General features: G+C 42.7%; 2 protein-coding genes across 2 annotated transcripts in view; one reads left to right on the top strand and one right to left on the bottom strand.

Moving 5' to 3' along the window:
* Positions 1-278: 278 nt before the first annotated feature.
* ANO5 (anoctamin 5) overlaps positions 279-21927 on the bottom strand; it is a 373671-nt gene continuing 352022 nt past the window's right edge. The window contains exon 24 of the transcript XR_012775839.1: positions 279-289. The gene's annotated coding sequence lies outside the window, so the exon portion shown is untranslated. The remainder of the gene's footprint in view (positions 290-21927) is intronic.
* SVIP (small VCP interacting protein) lies at positions 15444-20904 on the top strand. Its single transcript, XM_075502027.1, has 4 exons — positions 15444-15640; positions 16671-16721; positions 19194-19307; positions 20116-20904. Exons 1-4 carry the CDS (start codon positions 15449-15451, stop codon positions 20128-20130), a joined length of 372 nt encoding a protein of 123 aa, XP_075358142.1. The 5' UTR covers positions 15444-15448; the 3' UTR covers positions 20131-20904.

The raw sequence follows: 21927 nt of genomic DNA, 5'->3' as shown, positions 1-21927 counted from the left end.
CCATTTTCTAACCTACATTAAAAAGGACGGGGCTAGCCTAAAATGAAAACACAACTCCTCTGAGATTTTTTCACTCATTTGTAAATCATACAGCTAGTTTAAGTAGACCTACAACATCAGACAAGTTCAACTCAGACCCACATCTTTTCATTCACACAAACTCTAGAGCATCCAATATCTTGAAATGACTTTAAATTCAATTTCTTCTTCTGGAATAGCGAGTATAAAATAAAAATATTCCATAAACTGTGTGCATTTACGAGTAAATAGAAATGCAGCACTGCTTCTACTACAATTCATAGAAAGTCTCCAAAATTACAGTTTCTGCATTGAAGAGAATTTAAACTATGCAGTAATCCTAAAAATCACTATTCAGTCAAGTGTGGGGAAAGAGGTGAAACTTAACAGCTCTCAAAACAAGCGCTGCAAATCAGTTTAACAAGTCCTGTTAATCCAGAGATTAACAGATTCGATAAATGAGGTTTGCTTTGCATTTACATCTTAAGTAAGATGAAAAATAACAGGAGCTCGAGAAAGAGGAGTAAAGCCCCAAATATCTTAGATGGATTATCACGTAAAACTACAGGATGCACAGCCATAATAAAGCAGTTATACTTCATTCTGGAAAAATCTCAAGACAATAAATAATATTTCTGAAGAAGAATACCACCCATTTCAATATCACCCATATCAACCTCTTAATTATCTTCTTTTAAAAATATGTTATATATATGTACATATATATTATAAATGCATATGTGTGTGTGTGTGTGTGTATATATTTTATATATATATATAAAATATATATATATTTTTAAATATATAAAAAAGCCTTTTTCACACCCTCTCACTTGCAAGCCATTCATACGTATGTCATATGGAGGGGATACATATCTTATCAACACCTACTGAGACCTGAACAAGGCTGTGGGAGAAGCTAGTCCGTGCAGGAATTTGTAGTTGTTTTAAGAAGTCAGTGCCGGGGCGTAGGTGCTAGGCTGGTGGTCCTCAGGAACTCCGTATGCTTCCCCCTCCTTCACCAGGAACCTCCTGCTGAGTCTGGTGAAACACTTGGTGCCTCAAGTTCTCCTGCCATAAAGTTGTACGTCTGCTTGCTGGGACTTGTTCTCAACCTTGATGGTGTAATATTGTCACAGTAACAACTATGCGTACAATGACACTGTATAAGAGAACCTCAATCTATTCAGGAAGCAGCAATGTGTCTTCAGTGTCCAGATTCCTTAATGGGGAGATAAAAGGAGCACCAGAGCTCACGGACGTACAGGCTTGGAGAATAAGAACACATGCCTCTCATCAAGCCTCCAAGTTCCCTAGATGCCAGAAACATGCAATTTTCTGCAATACGGAATGGCAAGCTTCTCTTTGCAGATGCAGTTCTCAGGGAAAGACCTTGGCTATATTCTGATGTGATGTTGTACCATTTCTGAAAAATGTGCAGTTCGTGATGGACATCTGAAACTGATGTATTAGAATAAGTGGTCTTATGATGATTAGGAATTTCCCCGTAAAATTAATTTACATGGATGAGTATGAACATTTACATCTTACTGGTTTCACCAGAAATGGATCTTATTGTAAATGTTACCGTGGCATCAGTGGATACAAGACGTTATTCCTGCAGGAATAATAGGAATAAGGGATATAATTATAAAGATGGGGAAAGCCAATTCTTCCTTTCAGCACTTCTAATTCTTTGTTTAGAGTAATAGCTCCTATTCTTATGGTCCTGATATTTTATGTAACATAGGAGTACCTTTACATAGCTTCTTGCCTATTGTATTTCAGGAGTGAATGAAGAGTCTTAGTCATAAGTTAAATATACTGCGATTCCAAGATGTATAACCACACACTACTTGACATTAAGCAGGAGGTAACCCAAGAAGATGGTATTCTGCAAATATTAAATTTCCAGGTAATTTATCAGCAACTTCCACCCTGTGAATGCACGTGTACATAAAGGTATAGTGAAACTTCCCGAAGAGCAGAAAGCACTGACCTTGGAAGCTTCAACTTTGTAAAAATAAATTATTACCAACCAGAATTATTCTTCAATACCGCTGAATCAATGCCTCTAAAAAGCATGCACCTTTACATCTGAAGATTTTAGGTGGCTGACAGAAGAAAACACAGAAGTTATCAGGCAGGTATGGCTTTTAAACACTGCTACAGGAACTACTCAAGAGGCATTTTTACTTACAGGACTTCAGTTAAAAGATACAAAAGATCATGCTCAAGAGCATACGCTGCAGGATTGCATTAGGAGAACAGCAGTCAAACAAAGTTCCTTTAACTTGTGACCCACTTTTCTTTCATTATAAAAGAAAACTTTGGTGGAATTAGGGAGTACGTGAACACACTAAAACCTCGATTAAATAGAATTTCTTCACCAAAAGCAACTAAATTTAATGACACCAAGAAAGAGCAAATGGCATGACTAAGTGGAAGGAGATTGGGCTGTAACTCACGGGCAACAGCAACATAAACACAGAGGCTATTGCAAAGTCTTCCCCGCCCCCCCTCATGAAATACCAGATTTGACGGTCCCCAAAGTTCACTGGGGCTTCATGAATTTTCTCATTTCATGTCAAATCACTTGGAGCACATGACAAGATCTTCCCCATTAAAAGGCATCATGCTTTTTAATCTGCTCAGTTTTAAGCCAGAAAAGCACATTCTTCAGGTTCTGAACATGTTTCTGGCAATTGTAGTCCTTAAATAGACCACAGGAAGCTTGAGAGAAAAAAAAAAACCAAACCATCAGACAAATATTGCTAATAAATAAGAAAATACATAAATTTACCTTACTGGTTGCTTTAATGATTTGTGATCTGTGCTACTGTTCATACCTAATAATAGGTCTTATATCACGAAGTCCCCAGGACAGCTTATTTTGTGGAACAATGAGTTCTAGGATCTTGGTCATTACAAACTCTTCTTTTGCCCAACCAACCAGCTGCTGGCTTTTAGATTACATGTTAAGAATAGAGATACAAGCCGTTCTTCAAATATCTAGATGTAATTCCTGAGACACTCAGAAACATCTGTGCTCAAATGATACACTGATTATTTGCTTCCCATTAAATTCTGTCACAGATAATCAGATATCTAATGGTACTGTATTGTTCCTCTTCTGTTTCTTACATACTAGTTTATATTTTCACGGTTGAAACATAATATCTACTGGTATTTTTCCAAGTCATGTCTTGGCTTTCTGGAGTGTGCTCACCAGCATCCCTCTTGGTTTGCTTTAATTTGTGCTCTTACCAGCACCCAATAGAGAAGATGTGCTGCTATGACAGCGCTTGTCATAACATCACACTTGACAATCATGTGTGTGTGCATGTGGGCATGTATATATATATATATCTATCTAACTATAAAGAGAGACAGAGAGAGATGGCAGGATGCATAGATTCCCTTACAAGATTTGTACATTTCCATTTCAAGTACCGAATATAAATATATTCCAAATCTAATTTAGAATACTATTTTTAAAAGGCACCAGGTTGAAAATGTTGTGGAAGATCATTTTCAATTGACATAGCATATCAGTAACAGTGCCTTGGAAGACACTGGGGCATATTTCTCATTAATCTGATGCACAACTACCATCTTGTGAGCACAGTTCACACCTGTGAGATCAGTCTCTGGTTTTATAAATTACTTAAATACACCTGTAAGTTACACCTCTCACCCTGGGAAACCAGTTGCATTTTTTTCTGCTAATATATATAGTAAATACCAGGTGAAATTAGTCATTGACAAGTTAATAACTAAAACCTGAGATAAATCAGAAGCGTATTAGCAGTATTGAAAGCATATGTCAGTAAGCCAGAGGTACAAATGTTTTGCAACAGTCAGTTAAAAAGATGTGTAGAATCCATCTACGATGATGTGCTTATTATTGTCCCTTTGTTAGTCTGTTTTCAGCAAATCATGGAATCACTAAGGTTGGAAAAGACCTCTAGGATCATCTAGTCCAACCGTCAACCCAACACCTCCAGGCCTAATAAACCATGTCCCGAAGTGCCACATCTACACATTTTTTGAACTCCTCCAAGGACGGTGACTCCACCACCTCTCTGGGCAGCCTGTGCCAATGCTTGACCACCCTTTCAGTAAAGAAACTTTTCCTAATATCCAGTCTAAACCTCCCCTGATGCAACTTGAGACCATTTCCTCTCGTCCTATCACTTGTTACCTGGGAGAAGAGACCGACCCCCACCTCGCTACAACCTCCTTTCAGGTAGCTGTAGAGAGCGATAAGGTCTCCCCTCAGCCTCCTTTTCTCCAGGCTGAACAACCCCAGCTCCCTCAGCCGCTCCTCATCAGACTTGTGCTCCAGACCCTTCACCAGCTTCGTTGCCCTTCTCTGGACACGCTCCAGCCCCTCAATGTCTCTCTTGTAGTGAGGGGCCCAAAACTGAACACAGGATTCGAGGTGCGGCCTCACCAGTGCCGAGTACAGGGGCACGATCACTGCCCTACTCCTGCTGGCCACGCTATTCCTGATACAAGCCAGGATGCCATTGGCTTTCTCGGCCACCTGGGCACACTGCTGGCTCATGTTCATCTGGCTGTCAACCAACATGCCCAGGTCCTTTTCTGCCAGGCAGCTTTCCAGCCACTCTTCCCCAAGCCTGTAGCGTTGCATGGGGTTGCTGTGGCCCAAGTGCAGGACCTTGCACTTGGCCTTGTTGAACCTCATACAATTGACCTCGGCCCATCGATCCAGCCTGTCCAGGTCCCTCTGTAGAACCTTCCTACCCTCCAGCAGATCAACACTCCTGCACAACTTGGTGTCATCTGCAAACTTACTGAGGGTGCGCTCGATCCCCTCATCCAGATCACTGATAAAGATATTAAACAGAACTGGCCCCAAAACTGAGCCCTAGGGAACACCGCTTGTGACCAGCCACCAACTGGATTTAACTCCGTTCACCACAACTCTCTGGGCTCGGCCATCCAGCCAGTTTTTTACCCAGCAAAGAGTACACCCGCCTAAGCCATGAGCCGCCAGCTTCTCCAGGAGAATGCTGTGGGAGACAGTGTCAAAGGCTTTACTAAAGTCCAGGTAGAAAACATCTACAGCCTTTCCCTCATCCACTAGGTGGGTCACCTGGTCGTAGAAGGAGATCAGGTTGGTCAAGCAGGATCACTGCAGTAACAGAAAGACCTGTAGCGTTAACAATTTCCGCAGTGCCATATTAGTGCTTGATTGTTCCGGTAATGCCTATCTGCAGCCGATACCGCTGCACTTCAGTGGCTCCTGTAATATGATATGAGATTTTGATAATGCAGCCACATATTTCAGTTGCACCTCAGATTCACACTTTGTGCAATTTCATTTTATACATGGTTTGAAAATATATTGGGATAAACTGCAAAGTTGCAATCATGCAAAATAAATTCATGATTAATTTTCAGCCTGGATTTCACTGAGATTCCTTGTGTCCTTAAGGATAAGGAGGAGAAGCCTACAAAGCATGTTTTTCTACAGATGCTATTACCATGACTTGTAGCAGGGTATGCATAATCTGCAGTGCTTGGAGAAACTTTTCTCGTCTGAAGAGTTGCTCATAAAGAAAGTCTGACTGATAACTGGGCATGCTTGAAGAGAAATCTGTAATTCCCATTTATTTAATAGTCAGCTATCAATTGGAAGTGACTCACACTCAGGATTAGGACCGATATCCCACCAAAAAGTACATATCAATCTACAGTAGCTGTGCATAATTGTTTTAATTCAGTTTTCAAAATGATAACTTGTTACTTGCATGGAACAAAGTTTCTCTGAACCCAAATTCTGCGTTCAACTGTATACAATAAACATTCAAAATGTTGCCATGGAAACATTATACTAACAAGATTCAGATTTGATCTCCAGTTCACAGAAGAGACAGCATTTCAATTGCTGCAGCCAGCTAAAAATAGCGAGCACCGCTTCTGAAGACACCATCAAGAACGTTTAAGTGCGAGCCAGCATGAAGCATTTACGTTTCCCCGCTTACTCTTCCACTTCCACCTGCACAGCTTTTTCTCCACAACCAGTCATCAAAACTCCCAAGTGCTCCCAGTGCTGACCAACACCTAGAGCTGCCAAGGGCTGGCATCTTATCCCTGCAGCAGCACGAGTCACAGCCCTGACAGCGGGGTAAGACCTTCGCCAAAGAGCTTTGGCACACAAGAGTCCCAGGGCGGTTGGTTGCATTAAGCATCCGACTTGGTGCTTCTCAAATGCTACCTATAGTAGCTAAACTTTTTGCTGAAGCTCCTCAAAGAAAGGCAGCCTGAGGCAAACAGCCACGTGAAGAATTTCAGTCCGAGCAGCTCAAGTTTGGCAGCATTAGAAAAAGCTGAAACCCAAATCTTGTCACGCTAAGTGTCAGGAAACTTTAACGGAGTGACACAAACGCTTCTGCCTATAATAAGCACATGTAGAAATGCAGAATTGAGACAGTATTCTTCTGCAGGGTCAGTATACGGACAGAGGGTTTTGCAAGATCACCCTTGACAAAAGTAGTCAGAAAATTATAAGAAGCAGCTGAGAGAAAAGAACATGAAAGCTGAAATGCTGGCGAGACACAAAACGCGGGAGTATAAATGTTAAAATGTCACAGGACGAAGGAATGAGGTTATTAAACACTATTATGTCAGCTTCCTCTGACAAGGCGTACCCACGCCTCTTCTGCGGTCAGCCCTTTAAGCAGCGTGCTGCTTGCTCGGTTCACGAACAGCTCCAAGGCGTCCTTTCCCAAGCAAATTAACAGTGCTCCAACCAGCCTGTTTCGAACCAGCAAACTTCCTACCCAGGAGACAAGGCAAATTCTCAGAGTGTTTCTATAGCGATGAAAAATCCCTTCGTTATCCTCCAAGCAAACTTGTCACTTTTGTGCCCGTTAAGCATTTATGTGTGTTTATCAATACACGCATGCACGGGCTACTGCTACAGTTGAAAAAGCGTCTCCCTGGAAAGGCTTGTTTGGCTCATGGCCTGCTTGTTCGCTCTTTAGCTGGTAATTAATAAGAACATGCTTGATTCACCATGAATGTATATCACAGGAGAGTAAAGGGCTGGGAACATGAAATCCTCTTCCCATTGCCATTCTCTTCTAGTATGGAATGAAAACATTAACAGTCTCAGAGACTGATGTGTCCTGAAAACTATGGCAACCATTTCTGGAAACACCAGTGAATAAGGACAACTTACTGCAACCAGATTTGTTGCCAACAGGATACAGAGGCAAATTTCTGGGAGTTTACCCGTCTTCACGGTTTCCTGAGTTTCACTGTGGTTATCGGGATGCAACCTATATGGCCTGCACCATGATTTCTGTCCAATTATTCCTAGAGCCTTCATTAAATATAGTCAGTCACAACAGAAAGCAGAAGTTTATAAAATTTTATAAGATTTATATATATTATTTCCTACCAAACACACTACTTCAAATGGAATAATAAAGAAATGCCATACTTCATTTATTGTTAAGCAGCATACCAGAATTATACATATTTATTCTAAGGGTCTGGCAAATGTTCTTGTTTTTCCATATAGCTCTGACAGATTAAATGATTAGAGGTTCCTCAAACTCTATTATAATGTTATATGCTTGATTTTTACCTTTAGCTTTCTGAATTCTATTTATTAGACTATGATGTGGCATTACACTATAAATGAAGTGGAGTTATTGTTAGACATAGTCCATGTGTCTAGGTAAAGTTTCGGTATGTTCTTCTCTCATTTCAAGGAGATAATTAAGGCAAAGAAATATCATTACATTCATGGAATCACACAGGCAGGTTGCCGAATGACTGAAGAGACCATGAAACATCCACACTGCAAATGTATGCCAGAACATACACACATGGGTTTTGGTGACAGAATAATTTACATATCACTAAAAGTTTTACCTTAAGATCTAGTCTGATACTCTGCACTAAAAGGGAAAAAGAAAATAGATTTCAGCCAAGTATGCCGAGTGTATGTCAGACACGCCAGCATCTGCTGACTGCAAACATCAATTTTTGATGCTTTGTTTTGGTACAGGAAGCACGTATTACTTTTTTCTTAAGGTAGAGGCTTAACTTTTAAGTCAGATTTCCAGGATGAGAAAAAGAGAAATGCATGTCTGTGTCCTTCACCTTTTGGGTTCCCCCCGCCGCAATACTGATTTAAAATATGTAAGTGAACCCAAGTGTTCCCCACTGAGCAGACGCAAGAGGTTTTGACAAAAACAAACAAAACACACACACAAATAGTACAAGTGCACTTATGTATGAAAATACCATAGCCTTGTAGAAGACTCTGTAGGACGTCCCTGCTCTCACAGCCTTCCTCCTCATATGCCACACTCTTTGCAAGGGCCTAAGCATTTCTCAAGTCTGAAGAGCCAACTCTACAACATGACCCACGTTAGTGAGTGGTCAACCGATAAAAGACCCAAACAGGAAAGCCTTAGAGCAGCTGTATCAAGCCAATTTTGAGCAGGGCAAAATTTCAGCAAGAATATCATCTTTTAATACGGTACATTAGAGCTGTACCAGTCTCTGGGAACACAGACACTACGGCAGGGAACAGACTGTGAACCCCTCCGCAAACTGGTGAGGGTTATTAGACACGCAGATGCCAGATGTGCGAGAGCTTAATTCCATTCTGTACCCAAGATACGAACCTGGTGCCCCAGGCAGGGCTAGAGAGTAGCAGGTGCCTACAGAACCAAGCTGAACATACAAAGGCCAAGAATCGTCTGCTCCCATCCTTATCCAATTGTGGGGAAATGGTCTGCATTTTACCTGCTTTAGAAGTTATTTTACGCCAAATAACTCAAAGCCTATCTCTGCTAACATGCTAGAGGGAGAAAGCGTACACATTGCTGTACGTCTTGTAAGTGAGTCTACTGCACAGTGATTTTTCAAACTGTGTAGCAGTACAAAGGCAAGCAGAGTGCAAATTGACCTTAAAAAGCAGTGAAATCTTCCTTCTCGGTTTTAATTGCCCTTGTACTCAAGCACAAGCTATTTCATGATGCAAATTTATCCTTAGAAGTGGTGACTGTAAACAGATGTTCTTTTGGCAGTCCCTAATTACTGTCTAACTGAGGTATTCTGGACTGATAAATGCATCATATGAACATGCTCAGCACAGAACCTAAAAGCATTCTTTGTTTTAGCTAGAAAAGAAATCTGAAGGAGCTTCACCAGGATTCAGAGTTTATCATTAGATGCTGGACAGTCAGTCGAGCAGGATTTCCACGTGCTTTTACAGATTTTATTCAAAGATATGATGCTACTGAGCTGTACACTGAATTTTCCCAGAAATTTCAGGGTTTCATGCATCTGGGTTTTTTTGCACAGAAGGAAAATGTATAGACAAAGGGCTTGTATGCAGTGCGCGAGTTTTTAGTCACCAACTAGCAACATCCTTACATCTGAAAAGCTGTCTTGCTTCTGCAGAGCAGATCAGGACGATCCATGAGGAAAGATGGGAAACTAATGAAAAGGGATTCATTGCTAATGAAGGAAAACTACCAAGATTAGCTGAAAGCTTCTGAAGTAAGTTAAGGCATAGCTTAAGAAAAGCTCAGCTTTCATGGACCTCAACAAAAGCTGTACTCTCAGAGATCATACAGAACTTGGATTAGAGTCTGACATTCACAGTAATTGCTGAACTAAAATATAAAAAGAAATTTGGAGAAACTCATGAAGTGAACACTGAATTATCTGCGTCTGTAATCTATAAATAAGCAGTAAACCATATTCACTCACCTCTGGTTAGAATTAATTAGAATAATGAATTAAAAAAAAAAAAGCCAAACCAAACAGCCTTGCTACAATCTTTAAAAAAATTCTCAAACTTTCAGCTATGTTGAGAACTAGTACATTTAATCTGTTAGGAAGTATTAATTGTGTATTTTCATCATTTTCATCTAACTGCTCCTTACAGATCCCTATGTCCTTCCTTTTGTGCAAAATTATATACACCTAAGTAGAGGGAAAAATTAAAGCTCATTATTATTTCACTGCTAATATTCTACTATGCACATATATAAAATATCTTTTGTCTAAAGTTAGTGATTTAATAGCTAGTTTTCTAAATAGTCCAAAACCAGACACTGTCTAGAAATTTTCATGTCCTATGTTTCCAGACAGGTACAAATCTAAGGTTCTTACCAGATGTAACTCTTGAGATACAGACCTATAAAAAGACACAAAATACTAAGTCACTAAATTGTGCTCATCCCATGCAACTGTCTCTTTTCTCTTGGCCCACAAGCGATTATTATAATTAAGACCCTGATCTGGCGACAGGAAGAAAAGATCCTTATCTTCTTCTACCATGAACTCTGAGGGAACTACTAAGAAGGTACTGAGGTGAGACTGAACTTATGCCTCAAGATTTCATGATCTCTATGGTGGCAATCAACCTCCCCATATATAAATAAAATGTTATGAATAAAAAACATCAGTCGCATTGGTTATTAATTCCTTACACGAGTACTCAGAGCCTGCGTCTCCAGTAACTGCTTTGGATGGAAGGCTTTACACGCATGGCTGTTCTCAACCCTCCCGAGAACAAAGGAGCCAGAACAAAGCAGCTGAGGATCCAAAATCAGCACCGTTGCCAACCTCAATGTATGCAGCGTGCCTGAAGCACAGCAGAGCCTGCCTGTTTCTTGCGGCTAACCACTTACTGGCTAGATTGTACATATTTTATAGAGCACTTGAAGGGCCCTGAAGAGGACAGGACAGAGGTGGAAGCGCTCCCTTCCAGCCCGACCTGCTGTTCTGTGACTGACAGGACTCCATAAGCACGTTCCCCTGTATTGCAGGTGGCATTTACACAGAGACAAGAACTCTTCCACAACCAGAAATTGCTTTTCCCCTTTAATTTACTGCTTGGAGAGGATGGCGGCATGCAACGATACAGCCAGAGAAGAAATAGCAGAAGTGGGACTGGCTTAGTAGAACTGCTGTGGAGAGCGTCAGACCTGGAGGCTTGCTAAGCAAACCTGACGGACACCCGCTGCACATCACTGCCCGGCAGGACTGCGCCTGCTCGCACGGAAATCAATGAGAGCCTTTGTATTGATTAGCTTCAGTCCCTTCCTATCGATATTTAAATTGATTGCTAACGACTAGAGAGTAACAAATCAGGGCCTATACAAACGCCCACAGATGCTGCAATTACTTTTCCAGGAGACAGCCTGGCACTAAGCTGTTCCATGCCTTTCCTGGGAAGGGCTACATACCTTTGTTGCTTTAAAAGCTGCCTATGGCGAAAGCAAGTACTGCCGATTCCCAAACCACAGTTATGATCAAGTCACAGCTACTCTGACAGTCAATTATCTTCTCTTGAAAGACTCCTAAAGTTTAAAATTCAAATGAATATTTCTATTAGCTGGAAGAGAGATATGATAAGTAACTAAACATTGCTGAGTTAATTCCCAACTATAATTTAATCAGCAATAAGTTTTACTTTTCTTTTTAAATAATTAAATGAGCACGATAACTTGCTAAACTATCAGTCAGAAAGGGATTCTCTCTCTAGGTTTACGTGCAATAACAACAATATGAATCCTCCATTATCAATAAGTTCCTACGTTCAAAGAGCAACGCTATAATTGCTGTGCCCCTTTAGACCTCGTACTCGATAGATTCTCTTTTGTAGCGGCATAACGACAGGAAGCATTTCAGAAGACGGAGGTATTGCAAAATACATTTATGGGGCAGACTGAGTACATGTAAAGACTAATTTTCACCCTGGAAGTGAAAGTCAACAACCTGTGAGTCACTTAGCCAGGGTTCTTGAAGCAATTTCCCTTGTACCTGCATTATCCTGCACACACAATAGTGCAGGGTTAAAAACTACCTTTTTTCCCCCCTGCAGTCCCTGTCAGTTTTTGTGAAAGGCTTTCTGACACTTCCAGAAACGTAGCAGATAGTAGCATCCTCATTCCCATTCAAAGCCACACTGCCCATAAAACCAAAACAAAACAATAAATCGAAGGTGTGGTTATACATTTAGGAAATACAGGGAATTTTTGTGTCAATAGTACCACCTGCTGGACTTCGAGAAGATAAGAGAGCTAGAGACTAATCAACACTGATAAAAGATTAAGATTAAGATGCAATTCAATATCATTCTTGCACAAATGCCACCATAACTAAACCGTTACGAATGAACCGATAACAAATTGCCGGATCTTCTAATGAGCTGCCAAAAACCTGCAGAAAGGTCACTGACATTTTAAAACATATTTCTTGTTAAATCAGTTACTCAAAACTCACTACACACAATTCATCACGAGTAAAAAAACTCAAATTGCTCAGCTTAGCAACCCCATTTCGAAGCAATGTGCTACTACTATTAATGTCAGTGTCAAGTATAGGGTGGGTTTTTTTAAGTTGATTGCATAACTAAAGTGTTATTCCACCACAGTATTATTGGGCAGGGTGTGAGAAGTGGACAAAAATGCCCCCAAAGCACTAAAACAAATGAACACCCCCCCCCCCCCAATCATCTGTTACTATTGAGCTACCAGGCATTAATATTTCTGATCTCCCAGCATCAAGAAATATTCAGCACGCAGTTATTCACCTTCGATTAATTTGTTTGCATTGCAACCCGTAATGGAGAAGAGCACGCTTTGCTCTGTCAAGCGATCGCTGCTGTGTTTATGAAGATGAGCTTCACCCTTCGTACAGGCAAAGGACAGAGGGATGCTCTGCACTGCTCCCACCCCACACAGGGAGTAAGCTTCCAGGAGAAAGAAAAGCAGAAATTGAGTTTTAAGGAGAAGGAAAAGCAGAAATTGAGTGTTAAGGATTAAGAGGGAGGGGAGAGACAGTTAACTGCCACTGCATGTTTTCAGGTATGCTTCCTGAGGCAACGCAGATGAATTCAGCCAAAAACCACGGGACAGGTCTGTGTTTTATTAGTGCTATCACACAACCACCCTACAGAATCAGCTGCCCCAGGGCTCCAGGCCAGAGAGCTCTCTGTCAATCCTCACCTGGCTCTTGGAATACAGCAAGGCTAACTCCTTGCTCGTATAGAGCCCAAATTATCCTAAAAATGTGAATTTGTATCCAATTTTCAAGCTGGCACTGGTTATCAGTGTATCTAAACACACAAAGAGCCTGTTGATTTCATTTCAAACTACACATACTCAGAATTTCTTTAAGTTTATTCCAGGAAGTCTCAAGAAGAAATCAGTTATTAAACAACCACAAACTAAGTGATTTTACCAAAAGGTTATCCCTAAAACTTCACAGAATCACAGAATTGTATAGGTTGGAAAAGACCTTTAAGATCATTAAGTCCAACCGTAAACCTAACACTACCCAGACCACCACTACACCATGTCCCTAAGCACCTCATCCAAACGTCCTTTAAATACCTCCAGGGATGGCGACTCAACCACTTCCCTGGGCAGCCTGGTCCAATGCTTGATAACCCTTTCAGTGAAGTAAAATTTCCTAATATCCAGTCTAAACCTCCCCTGGTGCAACTTGAGGCCATTTCCTCTCGTCCTATCACTTGTTACCTGGGAGAAGAGACCGACCCCCACCTCTCTACAACCTCCTTTCAGCAACCTCCTTTCAGGAAAAACTTCAGCAATAAAAACATAAGCCTTGAAAATTCTCAGTGATAACCTATAAGCCCTTTGTTATAGAACAAAAAGTTGTCAACCTATTTCCTGCTACTTCTCAACGAACAACTTTCTGACTGCCCTATGCAGGCACTTCTAAAGAACTGAAGTTTTGCTTGAACCACTCACCTTTTCAGTTACGTGTGTTATCAGCTCATACGACCAGAAAGCTGCGCTCTTTCTCTGTGCAGAGTTCTGTCCAAGCGTGCTTCAACCTTCCCCTAAACCTTTTAGATGCAGCAAAGTGTCTTTTAGGGGCACTTCAAGGATTATCATCTGATGGATCAAACAGGGGCCTACAACCAGCCAAGAACCCATCGGTTCTAACCTGAAGCTTGACAAACACTAATCACTTAATCCACGTAACCATAAAAAAAATATCTTGATACTTCAAAAATAATAATAATAAAAAAAGAAAGCTCAGGACCGTGTTGTGACCTGTGTAGAGTACTTAGTTCAGCAACACGATAATCCTCTCTGATGGCTAATTATAGCTGCAGGGTACAAACACAAGAACTTAAATTAGTACTTTACAATAATGTATGACACCACGGACTCGTGGGATAAATCACAGGACAAGAACATTGGTGCAAAAAGATATACGTGGTTCAAAATCCCCCAGGCAGGAAAGAGGCTGGGCAGATGCTGCATTGTTTATGAAGAATACGTATTATACTCTCCACATAATCCTTGGGGATGGATGTATACACCAACACTCAAATTCAGGAAATGCCGCTGAATAGGGTAACTCTGGAGTCTACCATAAATAACTAGAAGAGAAGGTGGGAAAATTTTAAGAAAGAGAAACAGCAGAAAAGACAGAAAAAAGGCTTGGAAAACTCGGTGTCAGTAACAGAGGAAAGCAACGAAAGCCAGCAAGGACAGAAATTCTTGCATGGCAGTTCCTGACGGTAAGCCACAGCGAAGGAGGACAAAAGACTGAATGCAAAATAAAGCATTAACCCATCTAAAACCAGGAGCTTTCTAAATGACTTGAGCAGTTAAAATTATTAAAGCAGGAAAAAAAAAATCACATACATCTCCGAATTAACATAAACGATTAGCAAAGGAATGTGAAGGAGTATGTTTTCCTCGGCTACACATGCACGTCCAAAAGGCCGAAAGCTGCTGGATGAGACAGATAAGGTATCTGGCCTCGGCGCAAGGAAGGGCTGCGCAGGCCCACGCCATCCCCAGCCAGGCCTGGGGCTCCCGTCACACGCGGGAGCGGGGCGGCCTTCAGGGAAAGCAGCGCACGCAGGTGCCCTCGGCGCCGGCTGGTGCGGGGGCTCCGCGCCCAGACCGTGAGCGCCCGTACGGGCCTGGGGCAGGCGGGTCAGCGCTAGCCTCCAGAGGCACCGCCACCGCCGGAACCGGCGGAGAGTTTCCAACGCGGAGGGCGAAACCCGGCCTGCCAGCCCCCCTCCTGCCATGCAGCACCAGCAGCACCGGCCGCCTGCCACCACCGGCGGTACCGGCCGTGCGGTCGCGCCGCCGGCCCCGCTCGGCGCCAGCGGATGGCAGCACCGGATCAGGGAACGGAAACGCTCGCTGCCGTGCAAGCGTACCGCCAGCGGGCTCTGAATGCCTGTGTCAGGTTAACCGGAGCGAGCTGGAAATTAATTAGGCTATCGTCCCTTTTCCCCTAACGGAATGAACTGAATTTAGTTTAATTCCCGGGGGGGGGGGGGGGATCAGCGCGACCGCCACTCCCTCCACCCCGGCGGCCCCGGGCCGGCCATGCCCGCCCGCGGCGGGGCGACGCTCCCTGCCCCATGACGGGGCGGGCCCTGGCGGAGCGCGGCGCCTGGCAGAGGCCGCGGGCGGGGCCGCCGCCTCCTCCGCCTCCGCCCCAGCCGCTGTCTCCCCAACGGTCGCCGGCCGTGCCGGCGGAGGGGCCCGCCATGGGGCTGTGCCTGCCCTGCATGGGGGGCGCCGTCAAGGACGTAGTGGAGACGCCCGACCCGGTGAGTGCGGGGCCGCGGCGGCCCCCGGCCGGGGGGCGGTTTCCCTCCCTCCCTCCGCCCGCCCGGGTGTTTGTAAGCGGGCAGTGACGCCCAGCGGCACCGGGACGGGGAACGAGCGCGGGGAGCACCGGGCCTCCCCGCCGGGGCGAGGGGGGGAATGGGCCGCCTTCCTTAAAATGGAGGCCGGGCCGCAGAGCCGGGGCCTCCCTGCGCCGGGGCTCGGCGGCAGCCCTCGGTGAAAGGCCTCATGGCTGCCGCAGTGCCCCAGGAGGGGTGCCCGAGGCAGCGGCTGCGCCGGGGAAACTCGTCCTTCGCCCCCGGCCTCAGCGGGGGGAGCTGCCGGGGCCGAGGCCGCCGTCACCCGGCGCCCCGCAGCCCGGGGCCCGGCCCCCCGCAGCCTCCCTCTGTTCTGTCCCACCACTCGCTCGTGGGCACTTGCATGGAAGCCGGGGATTTCACGTGAGGGGGGTTCGTGCCATAATCGAGGCCAAGACGACCCTCATTTTAACCAGAAACGGGAAAACCTGTGCTTTTGTCTCTAGTGCACAGTGATGCTCGCTTCTAACTAACCCTCATAGGATGACATTTCTCCTGCGCGGGTAGGAACCCATCTCCATGCTGTGGTACCTCTCACCTGAGGATTTTGTGGGCGAGGGGAGGAGCCCATTCGGCCTAGAAGAGCGAGCTTTCCCCGTTTCAGACTCCAAAAGGACGTTTCACACGCTGCGTGCTTTCTCATTCCAGTCTGAATTTTTTGGAGTGAAGGCGTCATACAGACAGCTGAATACAGATTGCTGGTGGGGTTTGACTGTAAATATGTCAGCAGCTGCTCTTCCAGCATATTAGTCACTAAAAACACTTTGTTCTTGCAGCCTGGCAGTGGAGGGAAAGATGATACTAATTGACTTAAGGTTGGCATTTTGTGGCAGTTTGCATTACAGATTTGAGTCATAATTAAAAATTAAGACTTTCAAAAGAATGTACAGACTGTATTGGAATAGACTTTCACTGTCTTTTGCATTTTATTTAGGAAATAAAAAGAAGACAGCTAGCAGAAGCTGCTGAAAAGAGGCAGATGGAGGTAACGTCTGATGAAATGCCATTTCTTCAAGACGTATTTTGGTAACTGGTTTATGGGGAAGATAGCTAGGGCTTCTGTGGGAACAGTGGATGTCATGCCTGGATTATGGGAACTGTCATTAAAGATTTTAATAGTATTAATGTTTTACCTTTATACCATTTTTTTATATATAGTTACAGTAGAATTTCATAGCTGGGATGGTACTCAAAGACCACTGCAAGATAACTGAGCTTGTTTACATGGGAGAAGTTTTGCAGTAGTTAAAACACAGCCTAAGAATTGAAGAGCAAGTTTACCATTTTTTTTCCCCATTATAAGACTTGAAAACAAGAGGTTAAGAGAGATTGAGAGCCACAGTTGTCAAACAATTGTGGTGGTGGCGGCGATTTCAAGTGGTACTGCACTTGTACTTCTCTTACAGATACAGGTTATGGGCACTTGCAAGTTCAGTTTATCAACGTGGCAACAGTTGCTAGAATTTGAGCTGAGAGATGTGCTCAAAGAAGAAGTATTAACTTATTCTTCTATCTTAAGGTTGCTAAGCTTTAACTACTTCAATATCCTTACAGTTAGAAGAGGTAGGATGCAAATGTTCTAGCAGAACGTAGAGCTAGCCAGACTATTTATTCCTTTCTGTATTTCTCAAAAAAGGCTTATAACATACACCATACAAAATCTACAATAAGTAAAAAGTGTATCTTAGAGATCACAGCTGAACTAGGAGAAGAGAAGAATGTGTTGTTCATATGAGTGTTAGTGACATTATATATTGAACTAAAAATCAACCATTATTGATGTGGACCATATTGATGAGGTTTTAAGGGAGTTTGGTGAATAATTGGTGCAACAGCTGAGTGGTGCTTCAGAGTCCTTCTTTAAAAACTCTTGATTATGTGTCAGACTACATACCAAAAGCAATCCACATGTAATCTTAAATCTCAAAGGGCTTTTAAGCAAAACTGTAGGAAATATGCTTTTGAGAAGTGTGTGAAAGGGGAACATCCCCACCTAGCTCCTAAGTTGCTAAAAAGCTTTCCTGAGAGGAAGGAGAAATGAAGCAACTTGTTATGCTTGGCTCTGAAGTTCTGTGGTAGCCATTAAGCTGCTAAAGAAAAATGTAACTATCACTCTGTTACTTTTTGTTTTCTTAGAAAGAGCTAAAGCATCTACCAGGATTTTCCAGGACTATCTTTGAGAGCATTTGAGCCTCTGAATGTTGAGCAATGGAGATGTCTTGCAAGTAGCCTAATTCAGTTTCCCCCTCATGAGGGAGTAGATCAGATGTCCTTCTCTGCTTAGTGTTTTCCTGTACGTGCTGCTTAACTGCTCATTATTCAGCCTGAAGTCGTGCAAGGCATTCTTCCTTTTGGGGTCCTGTAGAGACAGTCCGGGTACCTAACTCACTTGGAAGGCCAGTTGCCTAAAAGCTAGAAATCATGGGGTCTGAGTAAGTTAGTATTTGTTGGTAAGGTTTGCCTTAGTAGCCTATTGGGAGCTGTGCTTGTCATCAGGGCCTTGAAATTCAAGTGAGAGCATTGCTGTTTTCCCTTGGTAGGTTGTAACATCTTTTGCATAGCTTATGCTGTAGTAACATAACCCCAAACTTAGCTAAGAATCAGTTTTTAAAACATTTTCTTTCTAGGTTTACAGCGTTAGCTGTTTGTCTGTAGTTCTGATCCTCCTTGCCATCTAGTCTGGGTCCTCATTAGCAGGCAGTTGACAACGGGTTTCTCACCTGTGTACTACTGCTATCCACACATCCTGTGACGTTTGAAGGGTACACTATCACACAGGTTATTTCTCACAGATCACAATTGAGAACTTAGATTTCTAACAGCCTAGGCTCGCACTACTAACGCGACCTTTTCTTTCTCCCCTGCATGTAAAGTTCCCATCGATTTCTGTAGTTGCTATACAGAGCTTGTGACTTTCTCTGTCTGCTTACTGAGTGTTAGAATAGAAGCTGTCATTATTTCGATCATCTGTATCCTATCTCTAGGTAGCCTTTTGATAAAAAGAGATGGAAGAAGTGAACGGGTGATGAAACAGCTAAAGTTCTTGGAAACTCTGTCTGCCTGAATTGTCTCTTCCCAGTTAATTCTGTTTGTGAGGGCAAGAATAGGCCCTGACACTGGAAAAATGACAGACTGAAAATTTATGGGACTTTTGGGAAGGGAAGTTCTGGTTCTGCATCTTAGGATGCAAAGCAGGTACACATAATTGCATTAAATACGTTCACCTGGATGTAATAACAATCTGAAACAAAAACACCCTCACATACTTATGGGACCAAGAGCTCACAGTATAAAGAAGTATCCTCAAAGGTCTGGGTTTATGCAATAGCAGCATTACTTAATGTTTCAGTCTTTTCATGCAAATCAGAGTTCACAAAATGCTGTTGCCAAAACTTGCAGTTTGGCTTCTATCCAGAAAAATAGCTAAGTGGTCTTACCAAAATGTGTTTTCTCCCAGGCTTCCTCTCGAGGTATTAAGAACGTTTACTCTGTAGAGCAAAAGAAAAAGAAACAGGAAGAAATAGAAAAAAGAGTTGCAGCTTCAGGTTCTGGAGGAGAAGGAGGACTGAGAGTAAGTTCAAAAAAGAAACAACATGATGCAACTGTCCCTATATTCACTGTGAAAATCTTGTTTTGTTGTTGTCTACAAGATTGAATAACTTGAGGAAAAACCAAGAGGAAGGGAAATGGAATAGAAATGGAAGCATGTGTCATTATCACACAGGGTTCTCAATGAGACTTCATTTCTGGGACACAAAGACAGCAAGGATGGCAGAGAGCTTCCCCCCCCCCCCCCCCCTTCTTCCCCGGTTTCCACACCTATGATGCATCAGTCTTACAGTAGTCTCACCACTGGGGACCTCCCCACTGAGTTGACCTGTACTCAGTGTCCCTTTTCAGGATGGGTTGAGATTGTCTTTCTTCCCTCAGAGTTTATAGAAAATGTTTGAACTAAGTAGGGTAATGGCTTTGGGTTTCATGTATTCTCTCTCTTTACCAAAAAACCATACAGTGTTGGCATAGACACTGATGAACTTTACTGCTACTACTACTACTTTTCTAATGTAAACTTTGTCTCGGGAGGCCAGGCAGAGATGTAATTAAGAATTAGAGTCTCACCAAGGCAGTAGATGCACCTAGTTACTGAAACACAGGCTTCATATGCCTTCATCGCTTCCCCTCATTGCTATATATGACTCAGGGGGCAGGAGTTTGTATAAGCTGCTGCTGGTGGGCTGCATGTCCCTCACTTGCTGGATAGAAAAGGTGTTATACTAGGGAGTTCATTGTCTTTAGACAACCTTGTGGTGGTGGGTTTTATTTTTCTTTCCACTATCTTCATACAAGCCTGTGGTGCCTTTTGTTGTTTTTGTCTTTAGTGGCAGGTTGGATAAAGAGGTATGACTTCCGAAGAGAAGATTCATGTTTACTGCCAATAACTTGCCAGTTTCTGCAGCCGAGTGGCACTTACTCATCGTGTGGCTTTTGCTGTTTGCATATGAAGACTCAGCAGTACTTTGCCATTGTGGGAGGACAGATGTGGAAACATACACTAAGAAACTTAAGAACTAACTCTGAACACTAAGTTTTGGCCAAATTTGTTTGTTTGTTTGTTGTGCATGTTTTATTGCTTCCCTGTCAAGGGAGTGGGATGGGGTTTCTCACATGGAAGTGGCCTCCTTACCTGTAGTCAGTCAGTGTACGTATGCTGTCTGGTCAGTTGATGTATGTCTGCGTATGACTGGCTTAGGCACAGCTCAGGTGCCCGTGTGTTTTTGATGCTTATTTCAAGCTCTACAATTAAACTTTAAGTTCTCTTAAGTCCTCATGTAGAAAGTTGTTCATAAATATATATATATATTTGAATATGTGGGTGACAGCATTCCTTTTGAGTTTCCTAATGACTTTTGAACTGCTTAGGGATTTAGTGCCTTTTTCAAAAAAAGAAAGCAGATTCATGGTGGGTCCTTACAAATGGAAGCATTTTGTGACACTAGTTAAAAAAAAAATAGAAACCTTTATAAACCCTGTTACTTATAGCAAGAAAGCTGTTTTATTATGAGTCTAATAATTGTTCTCCTCATTTTCTGATGTGGATTTCTTTTGAGTCTGTAAGTATTTATAATGAATACTGGAAGTTAAACATTAAATTAAAAATACTGTTATTAGTTGTTCTCCGTTATTACCACAAGGGGGCAATGCTGCACTTCTCAGGCTTTTGAAAAACAAAAAGCAAAAGACTCACTATGTCATCTCTTGGATGGTTCATTTCCTAAAGTTTCTGTACTATCTAGGTGGGTTTGTTACAGCGCACTAACATTTGCCAAAAGCCCAAAACTCTGTCGCTTTTCTTCCATATTCAGCAGTGTCTGTAATCCCTTTCCCCAATGTGAAGCTGCCTTTGATTATTTAGAGCTACCTAAACTACGGTGTTACAGCTAGACTTTCAAACTAGTAGCCTGGAGCCACTGCTTTGATAGATGAGGGACGGGTGTTGCAGCATGATCAACACTGAGAATCTAGCTCTTATTTTCCACCCGAGAGCATTATGCTTGGCCTCGGTATGCTGCTGTCCCCATTTCTGACCTAGTTTAGGCTACAGAGGCTTTGGCTTTTGTTTTTTTTTTTTAAACTAAATATTTCTTCTTTTACTTCCCCCAATAGTGTCTCATGCTGTCTTAGGAGCACAGTCCTGACAGAATGAGTTTCCTGGCTTAGCCTTCAGAACTGAGTTGAGAAGGGAGACTTTTCAATATTAATATAATGGTGTTTGAGCTAAAAGGCTGTGTCCTTGGCAGATGAATGCCTTCAGTTTCCTTTGATTGCTGGCAGTTGCTCTGTTCAGTGCATTAATTGGTTGTAGCAAACTTTTTGAGTCTAATGAAAATGCATTGAAATATAATAAAATATACTAAGTATTAATTTGAAATGTGAATTTCAGTCCAACATCTGTCCCAGGGTGTGTCGTACAAAGACACTTAAGCAGTACTTAACACTTGGTGGGTCATTTGGGGTATTTCAAATGTAATACATTCTTCTTTTCACTAGATGCCTCCCCTCTCTTTCTTACCACTTAGTGCTGCACTAAGTAAATATGAAACACAAAGGGAATTTTGTCCTTATTTCCCCCAATCCTAGATGTTTACTTCACTTCAGAGGCTGTTAAAATACATCCATTCATGTAGATTATC

This window comes from Mycteria americana, chromosome 5 (genome assembly GCF_035582795.1).
Source record: "Mycteria americana isolate JAX WOST 10 ecotype Jacksonville Zoo and Gardens chromosome 5, USCA_MyAme_1.0, whole genome shotgun sequence".
Lineage (NCBI taxonomy): Eukaryota > Metazoa > Chordata > Aves > Ciconiiformes > Ciconiidae > Mycteria > Mycteria americana.
Note: the sequence above shows the minus strand (reverse complement) of the source record. Positions and strands in the feature narration are given on the sequence as shown.